The sequence below is a fragment of the Rhineura floridana genome, chromosome 12 (genome assembly GCF_030035675.1).
Source record: "Rhineura floridana isolate rRhiFlo1 chromosome 12, rRhiFlo1.hap2, whole genome shotgun sequence".
NCBI classification, from domain to species: Eukaryota; Metazoa; Chordata; class Lepidosauria; order Squamata; family Rhineuridae; genus Rhineura; species Rhineura floridana.
Genome location: NC_084491.1, coordinates 32,304,880 through 32,324,834, shown reverse-complemented (window position 1 = coordinate 32,324,834; position 19,955 = coordinate 32,304,880). Strand labels below are relative to the sequence as shown.

Sequence of the window (19,955 nt, the reverse complement as noted above, 5' to 3'; positions counted from 1 at the left end):
TTGGTGGCCTAAACCTCAACAAGAAGGGATACACCATGACAAATGGATAGACATCCTCCACTTCCAATAACTCTTCTCCTGTCCAGCTGAGAAAACAAAGTCTGAAGTGTCCTCCCATTGATGTGCGGGACTGATGACATGTTGGGGTTCTGGTAATGTGTCTCCTTAACCACAATTGGTAGCAAAGGTTTGTTCTGTGCTTACAAATAGTGGTGAAAGAGAGACTTTTACCACGATCTTAAGTTCAGATGATATGCTAAGCCAAACATTGGTTTAATTGCCACACTGTACTAAAACGACCAAGAAGGAGCAAAGCGGGTGCGAGTGTCTCTCCAGGAGCCAGTGTGTTCATGTGGTCCAGGTAAGCCGTAGCTTGGTTTATCGTAACAGTGGCTAATCTAATTTAGCAGGACTCAGATTCAGTTTCTTTTGGTTACTCCTATAGTATTCAGTGTGCTTGATAGTTAGCATGAGAACTTACGCTTAGAGCAGTCTGGTTGGAGTATGACATTCAGATGTTACGTGTGATACTGGCTGAGCACTGACCTGTACTGCTGGACATAAAATGCTGCCTAAACCCCTGCACTTAGTTTAGCATAGCAGAACCTCGCTATAACGTGGCTGACTGAACTGCTGATTTGGATACAGTAGGGCCCCACTCATACAGCGGGTTAGATTCCGAACCCGCTGAAAAGCGAAAACCGCTGAAAAGCAGAACTCATTTAATAGAATGGCACGTGACGCTTGAAAACTGCTGTAAAAGCGGAACAAGCGCCATATGAGTGGGGCTTTAGTCTAATTGCGTCTAATTGAGACCGCTGCATTAGCGAAGTGCTGTAAAGCGAAGTGCCGTAAAGCGGGGCCCTACTGTATACCGCAGGCAGTATGATGTCCCCTGAGAAAAGTATTGTTTACAGAATGCGGCTTTTGCTATAACACAGGAACATCATTGGTCCCCCAACTCCTGTGTTATAATGAGGTTGTACTGTAGTTCTTTTCTGTGGTTCATAGATCTACCTGAAGAAGTAACTAAAACATCTTGACAGTGAGTAACTAAGTTAGCTTGCTTACTTGCGAATAAAAATCTTAAATGTTACTATGGCAACCTGTCTCTAGCGATATGCAAAATATTTGAAAAATCTGAGGAGAACCAATACCTTTCCTTTAGTAATTGCAGTGATAAGCTGAAAAGATGGCAAAAACAAACACTTCAGCATTAATGTTTAAACATAGTATCATGTTGACAAGGAATCTGTTTGAACAAGGTTTATGTTGGTTCAGAATATATTTTGGATGAATTTCTAATAGACATGGCTGACCTTGCAGCTTTTTGCACTTGGTTTCGCTGTGTACATTTGTTAGTATCTCCAAAGAAAGAAAATTACAGTGGCTGTACTGAAGAATAGACCTTATAAAGCCTTTGCGTATTACAACTCAAAGTCCAGGACTATTTTTGCACAATGCAGCATGTGAGCACCAAGGTTAACATTCCAGATCTGCCCTGTCTCCTGTTTCTGCTGGCACTGAATGCTGTTCCACCCTCTCTTTCTGAAATGCTTCATTTGCTTGCTAATATGGTCCTCAAACCACAGACATTTGCATTTGCCCTCCCTTGATATTTGAGTAATTCCTGGTTGTTCAAGATCTGCTTGTGAATACCATAATGTGTGGTTGGTAGGCTCATTTTAATAAGTTTCCAGACTATCAGTCAGTGGCCCCTGCATCCCATTATGTTTTAGGTTTTTTTAATGGAAAAACTGCACAAAGGCAAAAAAGAGTGCAATCTTTTGCATTCAATTCAGATTCCCTTCTACTTTACTGGATTCTGTAAAACAGGAAGGCATTTAAGATTGGACATACCTGATCTACAGCAAAGTGGTATACCTTAGCTCAAGAGAATTAAAAATACTTGAGTTTCCAGTAGATAGAAGAGTGCCTTTGATCCTAAGGTGATAGGGAGCAAAAAGCTGGAAGTGTCCTCAGAGGGCTTGGGCATAGGGAACTGCCCCTTGGCATTGCTTGTCATTACAAATGGAAGCTGCACAAATGTGAAGAGCAAGAGGGTTTATGGCATGCACTCTCAGACTTGCATGCAAAAATGCCGTCCAGGGGATCACTCTTCCTTAGAATGTACGCTATTGTGACTTGTTTCTATAACGCCTCAACAATGTGTGCATAGGATAGGGCACCTTTAATCTCCCATATAACAGGCTGGTTATCAAGGCTAAATCCAGCTTGTTTACAAGTTAGGTGTACAAGATTGTTTAAGGTATAAGCAGTTCCTCTGAATAAATTTGTTGAGCTGCTCATGAAAAATTATCTTGTCTTAGAATGCATTGGGCCATTATAATGGGTTTCTGTATACCTTTGTGTTTTCTTATTTGCTTTCTGTACTAGCGTCTTCCTTCCCTCTCTTCCTAAAGGAAATCTGTGGCTGCTTACTATGAACTATTAATTCCAGGGTATCCCTGGGTTGGGGGTGGGGAAGTGCCTTTCTTCTTAATTTAGGCAAAGTCTTGGGCAGCCTAGAAAGAATCATCCTCTGAGAGAACAAAGCAGTACATCGCAAATCCTGTATTTGGGTCACTGGTCTCATTAGTGTCCAAACGTCTGTACTTGTGGTGCGTCATATATGCCAGACCTGTGGCTTTGCTTGTGTCAGTTCAGGCCCTAGATAGAGAATAATTTTTTCATGCTACTAAATGTTTTTCAACTTCTTGAGTTTAAAAATGTGTCATGGATTACAGTGTAGCCATAGATAGATTATTAATATTTATATCCTGCCCTTCCTCCCAAAAGGAGGTGCATAATTAAATTATAAGTCACCAGATATACTAAGGTTACTAATATAGATGCTAGTACTCCGTGGTGCAGAGTGGTAAGCAGCGGTAATGCAGCCAAAGCTATGCTCACGGCTGGAGTTCGATTCCAACGAAAGGAGGAAGTCGAATATCTGGTAAAAGGGGTCGAGGTCTACTCAGCCTTCCATCCATCCGTGGTCGGTAAAATGAGTACCCGGCATACGCTGGGGGGTAAAGAAAGGCCGGGGAAGGAACTGGCAATCCCACCCCATATATACAGTGTGCCTAGTAAACGTCGCAAGACGTCACCCTAAGAGTTGGAAACGACTCGCATTGCAAGTGCAGGGACACCTTTACCTTTTTACTATAGTATCCTTTTTATAAACATAGCTTCTTTAAGTCAAATTAATGATTATCTTTCTCATTCATAAATTATGAACTATCACTATGCTGGTTCTTGGAGATGAAATACTCTCTCCTAATAAATCTTGTTCATTTTCTCTGTGTCACTCCTATTACACTCAAAGAAAGCTGAAAATTGTAGTGGAGGTTGAAAATAGCAAATAGTAATGATAAAGATTCTGTTTCATCATCTACAATTGTACTCAAATTAGTCTTATTTTGAGAACAGCAGTGCTTTATTATTGTTGTTGTTGTAATTACTATAGACCAGCCCTTCACCAGAGGTCCCAGGGCAGGTTACAACAATTTTAAAATACGGCATTAAAACTATTAGCGTAGCTCCTCAGCAGTGCTATTTTATAACTTTGGACATTGGCAGTGAACCACTTAGCATCTTTACTGATCAAATCCTCATGTACTAGGAGCAGCTTAGGTTAGTCTTAAATAGTCTTGTCTTTGAGCTGGTTCAGACAATCATATCTTAGCTTATTAAGCTGAGATATGCATGAGTGTGCATGAGATTTGCTCCTCCCTTCACTGTGAGCCGCAGTTAAACCAGGGAGCCTCTAACCATAGTTCATATGTAATCCAAACTGGGAAAATAAGGTGGCTTTGTACAAGCCAAGTTATTAAATCAACTAAAAACATGATTTAATATTTTGTTTTGAAGTTGGCAACCTTAGTTTCCCAGTTTGGATGAACAATGAAACTATGGTTACTTTGAGGCTCCCTGGTTTAACTGCGGCTCACAGAAAAGGGAGGAGCGAAAAGTCTTGGTGTGTTTGAATTCTTCCATCTATTTTGGAAAGGGGGAAGAAGAGAGCAGACACTTGTTTTTTATCAGGAAGGAAGGACATGCATGAATTACACTTAAGTGGAAGGGATAAGTGGGGTCTTGAAGGACGACCTTCCTTTTGCTCCTAGTGGCAAGAGGAGCATAGCCCCCTACTCTTGTTTAAAACCATGATGCATCACTTTACTTGGCAGCAGCTGCCAATGCCTTGTTAGGGTGGCACAGTTCTGGGCAGAATTTTTAGTACTGGTAAATTTAGCAATTGTTAATTAAATATTCAAGGAAGCCATGCATGCCCTTTTAGTCAGCAGCTACCAGCTATCTTCCATAGCTGCACATCTCCAAAGATGAACATGGTTTCAAGGAGCTGCAGCTGACATTGCAGCTAGTAGGCTGCAGGATTGTTATTTTATATATATATAAAATAACAATCCTGCAGCCTATATATATATATATACCTGTGCCCCTCCAGATGTTGTTGGATTATAACCCTCATCTCTGATCATTGGCCGTGCTAGCTGAGGCTGATGGGAGTTGTATTCTAACAACATCTGGAGGGCCACAGGTTCCCCTTCTCTGCGGTCAGAGTATTCTCTGCCCTTGAGCTAGCATTCTGCTTTGTAGTGATCCTGGGGAAAACTGGACTCCTAGAAAAAGTGTGGTTATTACAAACAAATTGAAGCTGCTAGCAGGGCTGTGGAGTTGGAGTCGTGGAGTTGGAGTCGGAAGCAATTTAGGCTGGAGTTGGAGTTGGAGTCAGTAGAAATGTACTGACTCCGACTTCAAAATAAAATTAAAATTAAAATAAAATTAAGTTGGAGTCAGACAGTAGAAAAATTAATATACATTTGCCATTTATGAAGGAGTTGGAGTAGGACAGTAGAAAAATAGAGGAGTCGGAGTCGAAGGTTTGACATACCGACTCCACAGCCCTGGCTGCTAGTTGAATTTAACAGAAGAAATACTATGACATTAAATAATATGTTAATAGGATAGAACTGTTTTGCAGTGCAAGCTTCATGTTGAGCATGTGACACTTGTCAGATAGAACCTGTAGCATTCTCATGCCTGGTCTCTGGCTGCTTTCATAGATTAATATTGCCACTTGATGTGTTTCTTTAATACTTTAAATGTGCTTGGCCACTATTTTACTAGTTAATTGGTCAAATATTTTGATTGGTCAGTTAGCCAGTTCAGTGCTGGTACAGTAATACCTCACAAAGGTATTAACAAAGTAGATGCGTTCCTGGACATTACTTCTTTAACAGAAACTGTGTTACCAGAAGTAGGAATAGCATAGAAAGAATAGGGATATGTTCCTACACCACAAAAAAGAAGAGCAGTTCAACATATTTCAGCAAACCTTTTATTCAGAACTAACAATAAGCATGTCTGAAATGAAACAACCAGGTCAGGTAAGCCTTATATACAGACCACTTGAAGGCTTCTTCCAAAATGTATCCAGGGATGCCTCCCTTGCCTTTCTTTTTTTTTGCTATAGCAAGGTACTACATAATAATCTAAAGCTTTGAGCATGGTTCTTCTCTCCGTACAATCGAGCAGGCAGGCAAAGGGCAGCCGCAACCATCCTGTGCTTGCCATCCTCCCCTACACTCGAGCAGATGCGTGTGCTGTAAACAGTGCTTCCAGGGCACCCAAAGCACTGTTTATTGTGGAGGCACCTGCGCCACCTAGTAAGGAGCACTATTCCAGCCATGCATGAGAGCTGCCTGCAGCAGCCGCAATCCAGTAGACAAGGAGACATGTTCAGTGTGCGCCCCTCTGTGCCCCCGCTCTCAAAAAATACATCGTTAAAAGGAGCTTCTTTCCTGGAGGATTTGTTAACTGAGGTATTACTGTATTAGCTTGTCCTGATCAATGATAGTGAATTGGTACCAGTATTTGGTTTTTCATTGGTATCTACAGTGTAATTCATTGAGAGCTGTGTGCTTGGTACTGTGAATGGCCTAGCTCAGTTTTTATGTAAACGATTGTGTTTAGAACCTCTGGAGATGCAACAGCTGACTTAGTCAGTGTAAGGCTTTACAAATCAGATCAAAGTGTGGCTGTACTGCGCAGCTTATAAGTGCCAATGACAGTTTTGCATTGGCCTTTAATGTTGTATTATGGTGAGGAGAAAGCTTTCAAGGTCTGAGAGAACCATATTAATTGTGCAAGTGGGAGTTTTTTCTTAAGCAGTTCTTTCTTACTAGTTGCTCTCAGTGAAAGAGTGCTAGGCTTTTAAACTGTTGCTGTTCTGACTTTTGTAATTGGATTGTTTTATACATATTTTAACACTTATTTTATATTTTACTATGTTTGTAAGGTACCTTGGAAGATCTTTGCTCTGAAAGGTAGCATATAAATCTCATAAACAAAAATAAAGAGTAGCTCGTCTAAAATAAACTTTCTTTTTCTATAGGCACTTGCTGCCAATGCTGGCACAGGATTTGCTGTGGCTGAGCCTCAGATTGCCATGTTCTGTGGAAAGCTCAATATGCATGTGAATATCCAGACTGGAAAATGGGAACCTGATACTTTTGGGACAAAGAGCTGTTTTGAAAGGAAAGAAGAGATTCTGCAGTACTGCCAGGAGGTAAACTATCATTCTTTGTAGGTAGTTCAACCACCACTTAAATGCTGATGACTCATAACTTTAGCTAAAATTTCTCAACTGCAATGCAGTCCCCAAAGCAGGTCTCCAGAACACTTTATGTTAAAGTCAAGAGCAATTACCTCTCTAGATTTAGTTCTCCTTTGTATGAAAACTCACAGGCATAGGATCTATGTTAACTTTGCCTCTTCAGCATTTAGCTAAAGCATAAAAGCTTCAATTTTGAAATATTTTTGGGACTGAAGACCTTTTTCTGATTGAGTATCTTCCTGTTTAGCTATTCTAAAGTATTTGGAATTATTCACTAGTAGGCAAAAAAAAAAAAAAGCAAAAAAACCTTGCTCTTTAAGAATGTACCTATAGCTAACAGATCTTTTATCACATGTTCAGAGGCACATGTTACCAAATTCTTCCAAGCCACACAGGAAGTGGATTGGACTGTGAAAGACTAATCCAAATTGTGTTTGCAGTTTTACAGATTTGTAGGGCAGTGCAATATCTCAGAGGAGGTCAGGTCTCCTACTCTCCTGGTGCAATCACTATAGCTGCCCAATTTCCCTGCTTTTTAAAGTTTGATAGAAATTATTAAATCAACTGTAGTCTGTGAAGGGTGCTAGGAGAGGCCCTATTCCCCTCACAGAGTTACAATCACCCGAAGAGGGGCTGAGTGTTAAACCACTCTGGCCACTGGAGCTCTGTCGGGAATAGGAGTCTCCTAACAACCCTTCACAAACTCCACTTCCCAGGATTCTTTGTGGGAAGCCGTGACTGTCTAAAGTGAAATAAAGGTCTGGCGTGGGTGTGGCCCCCTGATTAGGCAAGCCAAGCAGCTGTGAGCCTGGCTTTTAGAACACTGACAGTTGGTTCTTATTGAGCATGCCCAACACTATAATAGACTTCAAATGTAAAATTTCTTAAATTAATTAAAAATCAGCCATGCATTTTTTTCACTTTTCAACTGCAGAAGATGAAAGTCAGAGTATGGGGTAAGGTCAGTAATAGGATTACAGGTACTCTGTGAATATGGTTGGTTTTTAATTAACTTCAACCTATTATGAGACCACTGACAGAAAAAACTCCCAACAGGGGTCTGGTTTCTCTCTCTCTCTTTTTAGACTTTGAACTCTTGATTCTCTCTGACTGTTGTGTGTATTGCCATGAAAACTTAGAGGGTTGTTAAGCAAGGATTTCTGAATTCAGGACTGTAAGGTTTTGTTTTGAAATGAGCTTATGGGAAGCAGCAGAATGGCGCAGGGGATATTTTCAATTTAACATTATAGAATGTGAAAAATCCATGCAGGCTATAGTATACAGCCACTCTTGTGGCTGTATAATATATATTTTCTGTTACACTTTTTTGCCTTCTTACCTGGGGTAGGTAAGTGATAGTACAGACATGACCTGAAGCTAAGAGCAGCTGTTTTGGTCTGACCTCATGGTTGCAAGTACATCAGATTCAATGGTGGTTTCTGTGTTTGCCTGGGTATGTCAACCAATCATATCCAGAATATCCATGGCAAAGTCACCTTCATCTGCTAATTTGGGCCAAGCAATTACATACTGCAATGGTAGGAATAATATGATAGTGTCACCCAGGCAAATAGAGGAGGAGGATTTTAAGCATATGTATAAGTTGTGCAGATATCTTTGTGCTTAGGAAGCAAAGGATTGGCATCATAATGTTGGCAGTTGTGAACTTTGGGGTATTGCTACTTTGAAAAGTCAGTCCATCCATGCAGAAAACTTTATTTTTTTGCATTTTTCAAAGCTGGATTATTTCTAAGCCAGAAATGACTACCTTCACTCAGACGAAGAATTTCCTCATCTGTGTAGCAGATGGTCAGGTTTGAGATTAGTGTTTGATTTAAATATCTGCTTTTAATATGACACAATGGGCTTGTTTCCATGCAACACACAACCAGAATTCATCCTGGTTTGGAGGACTCATGCAAACTATAGTTTGCTTATTCAGATGTAAAGGTAAACTGTGGTTTCTGTTAAAGAAGCAAATATTAAAGAAGAGTGTGTTAACTGAAGAGGAAAGTAGGACGCGAAAGGGAATGCATGAGCAATAGGGATCATACATGTAATATGAAATGGTGATTCAGCATTACACATTAATTGGCCTATTGACCTAATTGACCTAGATATAACTAACATTTTGGACCTTTTAATGAGACTTCTTTTCTTCTTAAAATGTGTTTTTAAATACCAATTCTCCATGTGTGTAGTGTTTTTATCTTTATAAGTTTGTCTTTATTCTAGATTTATCCAGAGCTTCAGATTACAAATGTGGTGGAAGCCAACGAACCAGTCAGCATTGAAAACTGGTGTAAAAAAGGCAAGAAGCAATGCAAAGGCCATACCCATATTGTTGTTCCCTTCAAGTGTCTTGGTAAGTACTTCAGTTAATATACCTGACTTTTGTTACAATGTCTGTTTCTTTTAGTTATTGCATTCTCCCCACTCAGTGTTTGCATGTAGGATCTTCATATCTGCACTGATGGCACGTATTGATTGTAGCACTGCTGTTTCCCTCAGTAGCAAATGTTAAAAGTATATTTGCAGTGCATAGAACACTTTTTTCTATTTTTTGTTCGGGCTGGTTTTAGTGACTGGAATTAACCTGCTAGGACTGGCATTTATATCTGCCTTTGATTTAACTGGACATTTGTGTAGCTTATTGTTACTTGCATGCAGTAATTGGCATGAGCTGAACTTTGAGCTTTGGCATGAATGTAACACAGTGCAGTGGATTTTACCAGTGTTGAAGAGCTGTCTAAGAAAGCAGTCTACATCAGGGTGGGCATATGTAGGCATAGGTAGCTGCCTTATACCGAGTCAGACTATTGGTCCATCTAGCTCAATATTGTCTACACTGACTGGCAGTAGCTTTCTAGGGTTTCAGGCAGGGGATCTTTCCCCGCCCTACCTGGAGAAGCCGGGGATTGAACCTGGGACCTTTTGCGTGCAAAGTAGATGCTCTACCCCTGAGCTGGAGCCTTTTTCCTAGAACCTCAAGGTCCACCAGTTGGGGACAAGTACAGAGTAGTTGTTTAGAGAGAGGAGGTGGGGTGGGTATATTGTTAGCATTAAGGATCAGAGCACCTTCCTCAGTTGAGGAATTGAACTCATAGTCCTTTCACACAAAAATATCAATTCTGATACCCCACCCTAGTAGCCTAGTTTTTTGGGGAAGTTGTTGTTAAGCAGTTGGAAGTCAGAAATACTTGGTGATCTACTGCAAATCATCCAGAGATTTACCAGTAAATCCCAATTTGTCCACCCCAATCTGCATGTCAGTCTACAACAGGAAGTAGAAAGGTATGTCCAGTGTGTTATGAATACTTTCTTGGGAAGGGCTGATTCCAGTGCTGATTGTGGCAAGGGCTTTCCGGTTTGGATTCACCATATTTACAATGCCTTGCAAAAGTAATCAGACTCTGACCAATGCTCTCATATTAGTGAATTACAAATGGTACATTGTAACTTCATTCTGTATGATATTTTATTTTGAAACACTGAAACCCAAAATCAATTATTGTAAGGTAACATTGGTGTAGTGGTTAAGGTGTTGGACTACGACCTGGGAGACCAGGGTTGGAATCCCCACACACCTATGAAGCTCACTGGGTGACCTTGGGCCAGTCACTGCCTCTCAGCCTCAGAGGAAGGCAATGGTAAACCACCTCTGAATACCGCTTACCATGAAAACCCTATTCATAGGGTCTCCATAAGTCGGAATCGACTTGAAGGCAGTCCATTTCATTTTTTTCAACATTGGTTATATGTTTTATCAGTAAATTGTTATTGTAATCAGAGTTTTGCTACCACCTTCTTGTTCAAATACTTGCAGTGAGCTTCATGCTCATTCATAAAGTGTTCATGTCTGTGGCTGAGGTGTTGAGAACTAACTCCTTATATTTTACTAGCTCCTGTTGTGCATCAGTAGTTTGTATGATATTGGTTGCATGAAGGTGGAGATGAGGAAATAGTATGTTCATAATACTACATGGATACTATCTTTCTCTGAAGGATTTTAAAGCAGTTCATGATCACAGGTTTTACTACATAATACCCCTTAGTCGGTTGGGTATCTTGAGCCAGGGAGGATGAGTCCCATCTTGCTCATCAGTCATACCATAAGAGAACTCAGAACCTCATATTTCATCATTCTTGGATGGATGGTGTATGTTACAGAAATGCTTGTCCATCCTAATATTTACTTCTACCATTCCAGGAAACTTCTCGGGAAGGGATCTCATTAATTCTATATTTTGCAGAAGACAAATTTGTTAAAGAAACACTGCACTTATTTGGATGAAATAGCAGCACCTAAGTGAAGTGGGCCAATCCTGTGGTCTTTGTGGATCAAAGTGATGCTGTGCTATGCTTCTCTTGAGGTCTTTGGGAATCTGAGATGCACAGCATGCTGAAAGATTTTTTTAAAAATGAGATCACATGTCTGAACGTTGTAGGTCTGACTTGTTGTAAGGCAGCTTCCTTAAAGGAGTATGGCACAGTCTTGTGGAATGCCCTTTGTCTTGCTTATAAGCATGAAATGTCCTGTCTCATGAGACAATTGCCATCTAAAGCTGTGTCTTTGGTACCTTCTCCAGATTAGTGAATGGCTATATGTTAGAACTGCCCTTTTTATTGCAATAATTGTTGTACTGATGTGTATTGGACGTGAACATATTTTATTTAAATTGATGTCCTCAGGTTGTAAAACATGGTTTAAAGGTGGAAATAAAATGGTGCAAAACATTGTATTAACTCATAGCTTGAGATTTCTCTGCAGAGAAGGTAGCAGGCATCATTCCATGGCATCTGAGGGAGGAAAGTTTTTTGCAGTTAGAAGCAAGACTGCTAGAGTGGAGACTGTCTGCATGGTGACCCCCAATAAGCAGCACAGTGGTCTGCCACTGATTCATGTCATGCAAATACAGTTTCAGCCTCCATATGACCATATTGTGAGAGGCTTTCCCCAGTTGCAAAAGTCATTCCGATATTCTAAGTTTGAGTGAAGTGAGCTCAAATTGTGAGAGATTCTGAAATTCTCTGCAGAATAGGTAAGTGTAAGATGTGCTTCGGGAGTTTTAAGATGATTGTAAACGGGTGAATTGTGCCTGTTAAAAGTTACAGTTTTCAATTAAAACAATGCACTGTGTGATTGTGCTGCTTTTCTCTTCTGTGCTGCCTTAGTCTTTTTGGCAGGATTTGAACTGCAGGTGGAAACTTAACCTTGCACATGAATTTTCTTGTGGCAGTGGCGAATGAGACACAATTAGGACTTTTACCGAACTGTAAATATGCCAGACAATAGGATGATGGGGCTGGGAGCAGTGCTAGGCTTGGTGAAGTATGAAAAAGCAGACTATAGACTGTTTGGTTAAGCTGTTGTATAGAATCAAAATGCCTCATCAGCTGACTTACATGTGAAGTGTTGGTTTTGTTAGCAGTGTTCTTGAAGGAGGACATACATACCATGGCTCTGGTAACATCCCTAAAAACTATAGGTTTTTTCAATAGAGAAAATAATTTTAAAAGGAACGATAACTCTTTAGTTACATAGTTGAGGTAGAGTTCACGTGACCTTTTTAAAGAAATCACATTTGTGCTCTATATTGGTGACCTGGAGAAATGTTTGAAAATTCATTGGACTCATTGGGTAGAAGTGCAAGCCCTTGTGCTTGATTCTGATACCAAGACAGAGCAGACTTTGTAGCAGTTAAGGTCAGAATTGGCAGGAAGCTTTTAATGAACCCCCCCAAAAAGATATCCTCTAAACCAGTGGTTCTTAGCTACAACTACAGGAACCACCTTCGTCAGCTCAGCTAGGGAGTCTGTTGGGCAGCCGGGTGGGCGGTACACCAACAGAATCCCCAGTCTGTCCCACTGACCCAACACAAGGTGCAAACACTCCAGACCAGTAGTCACATGGACATGCTTGCAGAGGGAGATGGAGCTCCTATAGACCACAGCAACCACCCCTCCCCGACCCTCAGGTCTACCCTGATGCTGAACGAGGTACCCTGGCAGACATAGCTGAGAGAGACTGACTCCTCCCTGCTCACCCACCCAGGTCTCAGTTATGCATGCCAGATCGGCTGCCTCACCCACAATTAAATCATGAATGAGGGAGATCTTATTATGCACCAATCTGGTGTTCTGGAGTTGGAGTTGTGGTTCAGCAGCAACTAGAAGGCTGAAAGTTCGCCACCCCTGTCCTAGACCATGGTTATCATTTGGCTACTTGGTGGGGGTGTGTGATTTCTACTCTACACTCATAGGCAGATGACAAACGATAGATCCTGTTCTCCAATTCAGGGAAGCGCAATGTGAATTTTCTTCCATCGCCATGCCATTTTACATATGTTGGCTGTATAACTTCCATGCTGTGGAATAATACAACAACTCTTGTCCATTAATGTGAGCTTCTGAACTGTTTCTGCTTATAGCAGGAAATACCAGAGTACCTAATTTCCTGCACATCCTTGTTCCCTAGTCCCACTCGTAACTTCACTGTGCTATTTGTCATACTACTATGCCTGGAATTGCTTCTCTTGATAATGGGGGGGGGGAGAGAGTTTTTGTCATCAGGAGACGCCTGTTTCCTCTACCCTTGCCCCACCCTCCAGTCTTTGGAGCCTCCATTAAGTGAGCTGCTGCCAGAAGAAGCAATGAGGGAATTTTTCTGACTTCTTGAGCAGTTATAAATGTGGTGGTGGTGGGGATCATTTAGGACTAATTCCATCAGCCTTGTGGCTGCTGTTGGGGTGTGCAGGGTGTTGTGCTGCCTTTAGAATGCTGTCCTTTAATGAAAACAGAAGTAGCAATGAGAACATTAACCCAGGCAGAGGCATTTTCCATCTTGCCTCTCCCAGTGTTCTACCTAGAGATGGCTATGAGGGGAGTTGGCATGAGGGTGCCCTTTCTCGTCTGAAGACACAGGACCACACTGGATCTCATCTTGTTGTTGTTAGAGAGACGCCTGTCTGAGGTGCCTTGTGATGATTATTCCTTGTCTTGGGAGGGAGGATATAGTTGGGATCCTGCTAAGGGAGGGGGTCTCATCTGCAACAAAAGTGGGGCTTTTAGTTAGCTATTGTTTATAGCAGGGGTGGCTAATCAGCCAGCAGTCTAGGATAATGGGAGTTGTAGTCCAGCAACACCTGTAGTTCTGCAACTGGCTTCCTATTAGCTGCAAAGCGGCATTCAATGTTTTGTTTAAAACCCTAAACAACTTGGGACCAGAACACCTAACAAGACTGCCTCTCCTGGTATGAATCAAGCTGATTTTTAATTTTTGTTTTGTTCTGTTTTTTTGTTCACTGCTTAGTTTCATTTTTTCCCTAATTATTTTTTTTATTAAATACAACAAAACAATAAAAGAAGGAAAATACACATTTATGTTGGCTCCTAGGCAGTGAGGTGGTTCACATGTCAAGGTAAGTCAGGGTGGCTTCAAAATGATTTTTTCAAGCCTAATTGTTGGGGGGAGGGTGGGGTGGATCTTCCTGGAGATGGCATCTGGGGATGGAAAGTTAACTCTTGGCTCTCCAGCAGCACGCTCTAGGAAGGTCACATACAAGGTCACACTCTCTCCACACACATACAAGAAGTTGGGGGGGGGGAAACCCCAAAACTCTTTACAAGGTGCCTGCAACAGTCTCTCCCATTTTCAAATGTGCCTGCTCGTGCAAAAAGGTTAGTGACTCCTAGCTTTAATTGTGTACGTACCTTAATCAAGAACAAACCTTGGCTTATTTCTGGCTTACCACAATGTAGTTTTGCATAACATGACAAGCCATGCTATGGCTTGTTTGTACTATGCACACAGTACCTGCAGGGTGGGGGAAAGCTGCCAGGCGGAGTGAAGGCATATTCATGATTGAGCCATGGTTTAAAACAAACTACAGTTTAGTGTGGGCATGCAGATGGAGCCATTGGTTGTAGTCATTATTGGGGAACAGAGTATTGGTTGTTCCATGCTGGTAAACTGTGATGGTTATGGTAGACCCTCCTAAGAAATGTTTGAGCAGCTTTTAGGCTGCAGTCCTGTACATATTAGGCTTACTCCCAGGTGAGTCCTATTGAACTCTACGGGACTTACTTCTGAGGATACAGATAGGGTTACAATGTTAGTTTTAAGCCTTTGGTAATTTAAAATGCATATTTCTTGTCTTCTTCCTGCTCTGGAATAATTTAAAAACCTGAGCTCCTAGTCCAAAACTACAATGCTTATACTTGGGAAGCCCTCTAAGTATAGAGATATTTTTCCAAAGAATGTTGGCATATTTTATAATTCTTACAGATCCAGTTACACCTTCTCCTGAGATGAGGAACTTTAGTAATATGAACAAGGAGTATTATGGTACCTTAAAGATGTAACAAATTTATTGTGGCATAGGCCTTTTTGTGGTCTATAGTCTACTTCACGAGATGCAAGTAAACGTCTTGAACTAGAAAGTAAAGCTTGGGCCTGGTGTGTGATATGATTTTCAATTTACCTTTGTTCTTTTTCTCCCTCCAGTGGGCGAGTTTGTCAGTGATGTCCTCTTGGTTCCAGAAAAGTGCAGATTCTTCCACAGGGAACGGATGGATGTGTGTAACAGTCACCAGTACTGGCACACTATAGCAAAAGAGGTAACTGGCTGCAAGAGAAGGAATGCATATATATTCTCCCAGAAGGTGCCATAAAATCTCATCTGTGGGAGAGCTTGAAGCACAGGATTAGAAATGCCTTTCTCTTTCAGAAGGGGCAGGGGTTCAGTTTGCCCCAAACCTGAAGAATAGCTTCAAGTTATTAAGCTTGAGTATTACTGAGCCACTAAAATTGAAGCAGCTGAGATGACAAGTGTAAATCAGTGTTCAGTCTGATTTATTAAACAACCACCTTTTCCCCTCTGTTCATAAAGAAGAGTTGTGATTTCACCAAGTTGAACATTTAGGAAACTCCAGTTTGTGCCATTTCCATGCAAGCTTTATTTGTCATAGTTATGTAGTTCTGTTCATGTCATGCTCCATTGTTACCGGGACAGAATAGTTTGGTCAAGGCTTAAAGCTTCTAGTTTTGGAACACTGGAGATTTCAGTCCAAATTCTTGGACAGTAGAGCTATTTTGAGATTTTTATTTGAGCCATCTTTCATGCTTTTAGATTCCTAAAATAAGAATTCACCCCTTCAGTTCCTTGATTTAAAATTCTGAGGTAGTATATGCTCTTCATATTTGGAATTATTCTGGATGCACAACTTTGGCTTCCAGCTAAAATGTACATTATGTTAATATGCAACTTTGCACCAAACCTGTTGAAGGTAGAAACTTCTAAGCCCACCCGAAAGTCTAATGAAGTGAGCAACATGTTAATATTTTACTGTGTAGATACTGCTGGGCAGTTCAGTTTCCAGGCATAGACCTGTGCTGGCTGTGTTAACTGCCCTTGCCTGAGCACCACTCTTAAAACACTAAGTATTTTTGGCAGTTGATTCCAGTGGCCATTAGCATAAATTATAAAAGTAGATGGTGCAATACTATAAAAATCTGTATAGCATGTTAATTATTTGGGTGATGTAAGAAGTTTACATATTAAAGCACTCTGGGGACGCTATTTTAATCCATTGCTTTATTGCTTATTTTAGGCCTGTTTGACTGAGGGGGTGATCCTGCATAGCTATGGCATGTTGCTTCCTTGTGGAGTAGACCAGTTCCATGGCACGGAGTATGTGTGCTGCCCTCAGACCAAAATTGTTGACGAAGCACTTTCCAAGGAAGAGGAGGAGGAGGAAGAAGAGGAGGAAGAGGAGGAGGAGGAGGAAGACTATGACAGTTACAAAAGGTAACAGCATTTGATTAGCAATGTTTTTCTCACTAGTTGAGCGGGTATGAACTTTGTGAGGATTATTGGAGAAGCTAGCGCAATGTTAAGAGCCAAAAACATGGTATAATGCTGCCCTGTTACGATTTATAGTTTGTCAGCATTACTGGATGGGGTGTCTGACAGTTGCCTGGCTGAAGAAATGGCTTTTATTTTTGTTGAGTTCAGCATCTTAAAATTCTGTGGATTTCTCCCCCCCCCCCAAATGCCCTCATTTCTCTTTCTGGTTCCATTAAGTTTAGGGGATTTTGAGGTTCTAAATGGGCATACTCTCATACTGCTGAATTCTTAGTTGCCATGAGTCTAATGAGTATATATCCATGTAGTAAAATTAAAAGCCCATCTTGGAGACACTGTTACAACAGTGGTTATATATTCAATGAGGAAGCTTCCAGAGCTGAAGTTGATTGTGCATCCTGACTGCAAATCATCCATTCTCATCTACAAATGCTTTTAAAGTTGGGGAAAAAGCAAACAAATGTTTTCCCTTTCAAAGTGCAAATAGCATTTCTTACCCTTCTAATCGTGTGAATTCCTTTTAGTGAGTTCCCTACCGAGGCAAATACAGAAGATTTCACAGCAGCAATAGCGGCGATAGATGATGAAGAGGAGCAAGAAGAAGATGAAGAGGAAGTGGTAATAGACCGGGATTACTACTATGATGGCTATAAAGATTACAATGAAGAGCCTCCAACAGAGCCAAGCAGTGAAAAATCTCTTGCTGAGAAGGAAATAATGAGTGATGTGAAAGGTAAGTAGCTTCACTCAGCTTCTGTCTATTCTAGTAGCTGTCAGTTGATCTTGCGAACGTATGCCAATCCGTATGTTGGATGTTCCATTTCTAGTCCAGTAGTTTTCCCTTTTAAGTGCCAAATAGGTTAGAGAAGAGCTTCTATGCTATTAATTGGAGGTTAGTGTCTTCCTGCACACACACCCTCCAAAAAAGCATTTGGTGCCTGCTGGCCAACTGTTTTACTGGCCATTCTTACCTCTGGCACACAAAAGAAGCACTTGAAATGCTTATTTTGAGGTGGCCTTGAAATACTTTTGTGCAGTGTAATTTTGGGAAAATGTTGCAGAAAAAAACAATTGTGGATTTTAAAATATGGGTTGCCTGGATGACAAGCTATTCATATTTTCCTCCTTAATAGAAAAACTAGGACGCTTTAATATAGCACCATACCATCAAGAGTTATCAAATGGTTTATCATACCATCAAAAGTTATCAAATGGTTTATCATTTATACACCCCTATTTATGTTAGTTGTTATGGAAATCTGCAGAGATACTCAGCGTCTGAGCTGCGTGTGTGCCAGTGTGTGTATTTACATAAGTAGCAGGCTTTTACCCCGCATTTAGATCACTGAGACTTAAGACTTAGTAAAATAAGAAAAGCTACTTTATTTATAGAAATACATATTAGATAGGAAAGGCATGTCTAGTTCTAACTAAGTTGGAGGCGCAATGGCCAGACTTGGGTATTACCCTCACAGCTCAGGAGAGAGAGCAAAGAAAAAGATACCTCCTCTCTCCTTGGACAGTCAAATAAGAAAACAAAGGAGGGAGAGGCAGGTCAGCTTCCCTGAGCATATCAGTTTGCAACGGAAGGAAGTTAGGTAGAGAAGAGCACAAGTAAAGGTAGGCAAGCCTAGCCAGCTGGAGGACCTTAACTCTATTTTCCTTCTGGACTACAAACAAAAGAACCCAAACAGGAGTTGCTCTTGCCCCACTTCCAACAACAGTTTATTCATCAGAATAACTCGTCCATCCCAAAGAGAGGTGAACCCAGTACAAGCAGTACTGGTTTTGACTTAAGTGCTTGCATCTTCTGATAATCGACACTAGTAGGCCAGTTGTTTATATATCTGTATCTACAGAAAATGTAGATAAATTCAGATTACCATACATAGCAGGCAAAACTTTTACCAGCTTCTTGTTGGTAAGCTTCCAGAGTACTGGAGTTTCACTTACTAAAATAAGCCTTACTTTTTGTGTGAAGAGGTCATCTAGGATCCACATGCTATAAAACGGAAGGCAGTCCTAGTTGGTTACCCTGTTGCCTTTCAATTAAGATATCCTCACAATTTCAAATTGCACTAAGTAAACATTCTTCCTTCAAAAAACTACAGTTGAATGGTCACACTCTCTTTGTTGTTGGAAAAAGTCTAGTACTGTTACTGACTCAAACAGCACCTACCCAGTGTCTCCTAAAGCCATTTTAATCCAGTGAAGCAGATGGGATTAAGACAGGTCAGTTTCTATGGCTGATGGTGTACAATTCCAAATCCTTGAGTAGGTTAGAGGAACCCATGCAGTAGAAGATACAGCAATACCTCGATTAACTAATCCTCCAGAAAAGAAGCTTCTTTTAACAAAGCCTCTTTTGTGTGCAGAGGGTATGGGGGGCACGCACTCGGACATAGTCAGAATGTGGCTCCTTGTCTTCTGGATTGTGGCTGCTGCAGGCAGCTCTTCTCATGTGTGACTGGAATGGTGCTGCATGCTAGGTGGCACAGGAGCCTCCACAGTAAACAGTGCTTCAAGTGCCCTGGAAGCACCGTTTACTGCAGATGCGTCTGCTCAAGTGTAGGGGAGGATGAGAGAGAGAGAGCAAGCACAGGGTGGTGGCGGTGGCTACCCTTTGCCTGCTTGCTTGAGTGTACAGAGAGGAGAACTGTGCTCAGAGCTTTAGATTGCTACAGCAAGATGCTACATAATAAAAGAAAAAAGGCAAGGCAGGCATCCCTGGATGCATTTTGGGAGAAGCCTTCAAGTGGTCTCTATGCAAGGCTTACCTGACCTGGTTGTTTCATTTCAGACATGCTTATTGTTAGTTTTGAATAAAAAGTTTGCTGAAATATGTTGAACTGCACTTTTTTGTGTGTGGTGTAGGAACCTATCCCTATTCTTTCCATGTTATTCCTACCCCTGGTACCAAAGTTTCTGTTAAAGAAGTAATGTCCAGGAACACATGTATTTTAACTAAGGTATTACTGTACACACTACGAAGGAATTTTTTTTTATATAAAGGTATTTGTATACCACCCCCTCAGAAAACATCAGGGCAGTGTAGAACAACCTAAAAAAACTTTTAGAAGTCATACAGAACAATAATAAAATGACTGTAGTAATACTTAAGCCTCTTTGCTTCTGTGTCCCGCAATTGTTCTTAAGTTGTCTGCTTTCTGACAAATACACTTTTTGCTGTGTAGAGGAGCATATGCTCAATCAGCAGATAGGCTTTAAATCTAAAAGTAATTTTCTCTCACATTTGTAGCATTAACTTCAGGTTGCTCTTAACAATCAAACTGTTTCTAAGCTTCCATTCAAGTATATCTAAGTACAAAATGCCATCTGTATTGTGTGGATGTATTTCAGTGCTTGAAAGAAATATTCTGAAATTCCGAATTGCTCCCCTCCTAAACTTACTGATCTGGTACCCCTCCCTCCATTTTTACCAACCTCAC

At 40.9% G+C, this 19,955-nt stretch overlaps 1 protein-coding gene across 4 annotated transcripts in view; it reads left to right on the top strand.

Moving 5' to 3' along the window:
• APLP2 (amyloid beta precursor like protein 2) overlaps nucleotides 1–19,955 on the top strand; it is a 60,627-nt gene that overhangs the window by 21,802 nt on the left and 18,870 nt on the right. For all 4 annotated transcript variants that reach the window (XM_061593429.1, XM_061593427.1, XM_061593428.1 and 1 more), the window contains exons 2-6: nucleotides 6,419–6,592; nucleotides 8,876–9,005; nucleotides 15,147–15,259; nucleotides 16,253–16,449; nucleotides 17,031–17,239. In XM_061593429.1, coding sequence (XP_061449413.1) covers nucleotides 6,419–6,592; nucleotides 8,876–9,005; nucleotides 15,147–15,259; nucleotides 16,253–16,449; nucleotides 17,031–17,239 — 823 coding nt within the window. The remainder of the gene's footprint in view (nucleotides 1–6,418; nucleotides 6,593–8,875; nucleotides 9,006–15,146; nucleotides 15,260–16,252; nucleotides 16,450–17,030; nucleotides 17,240–19,955) is intronic.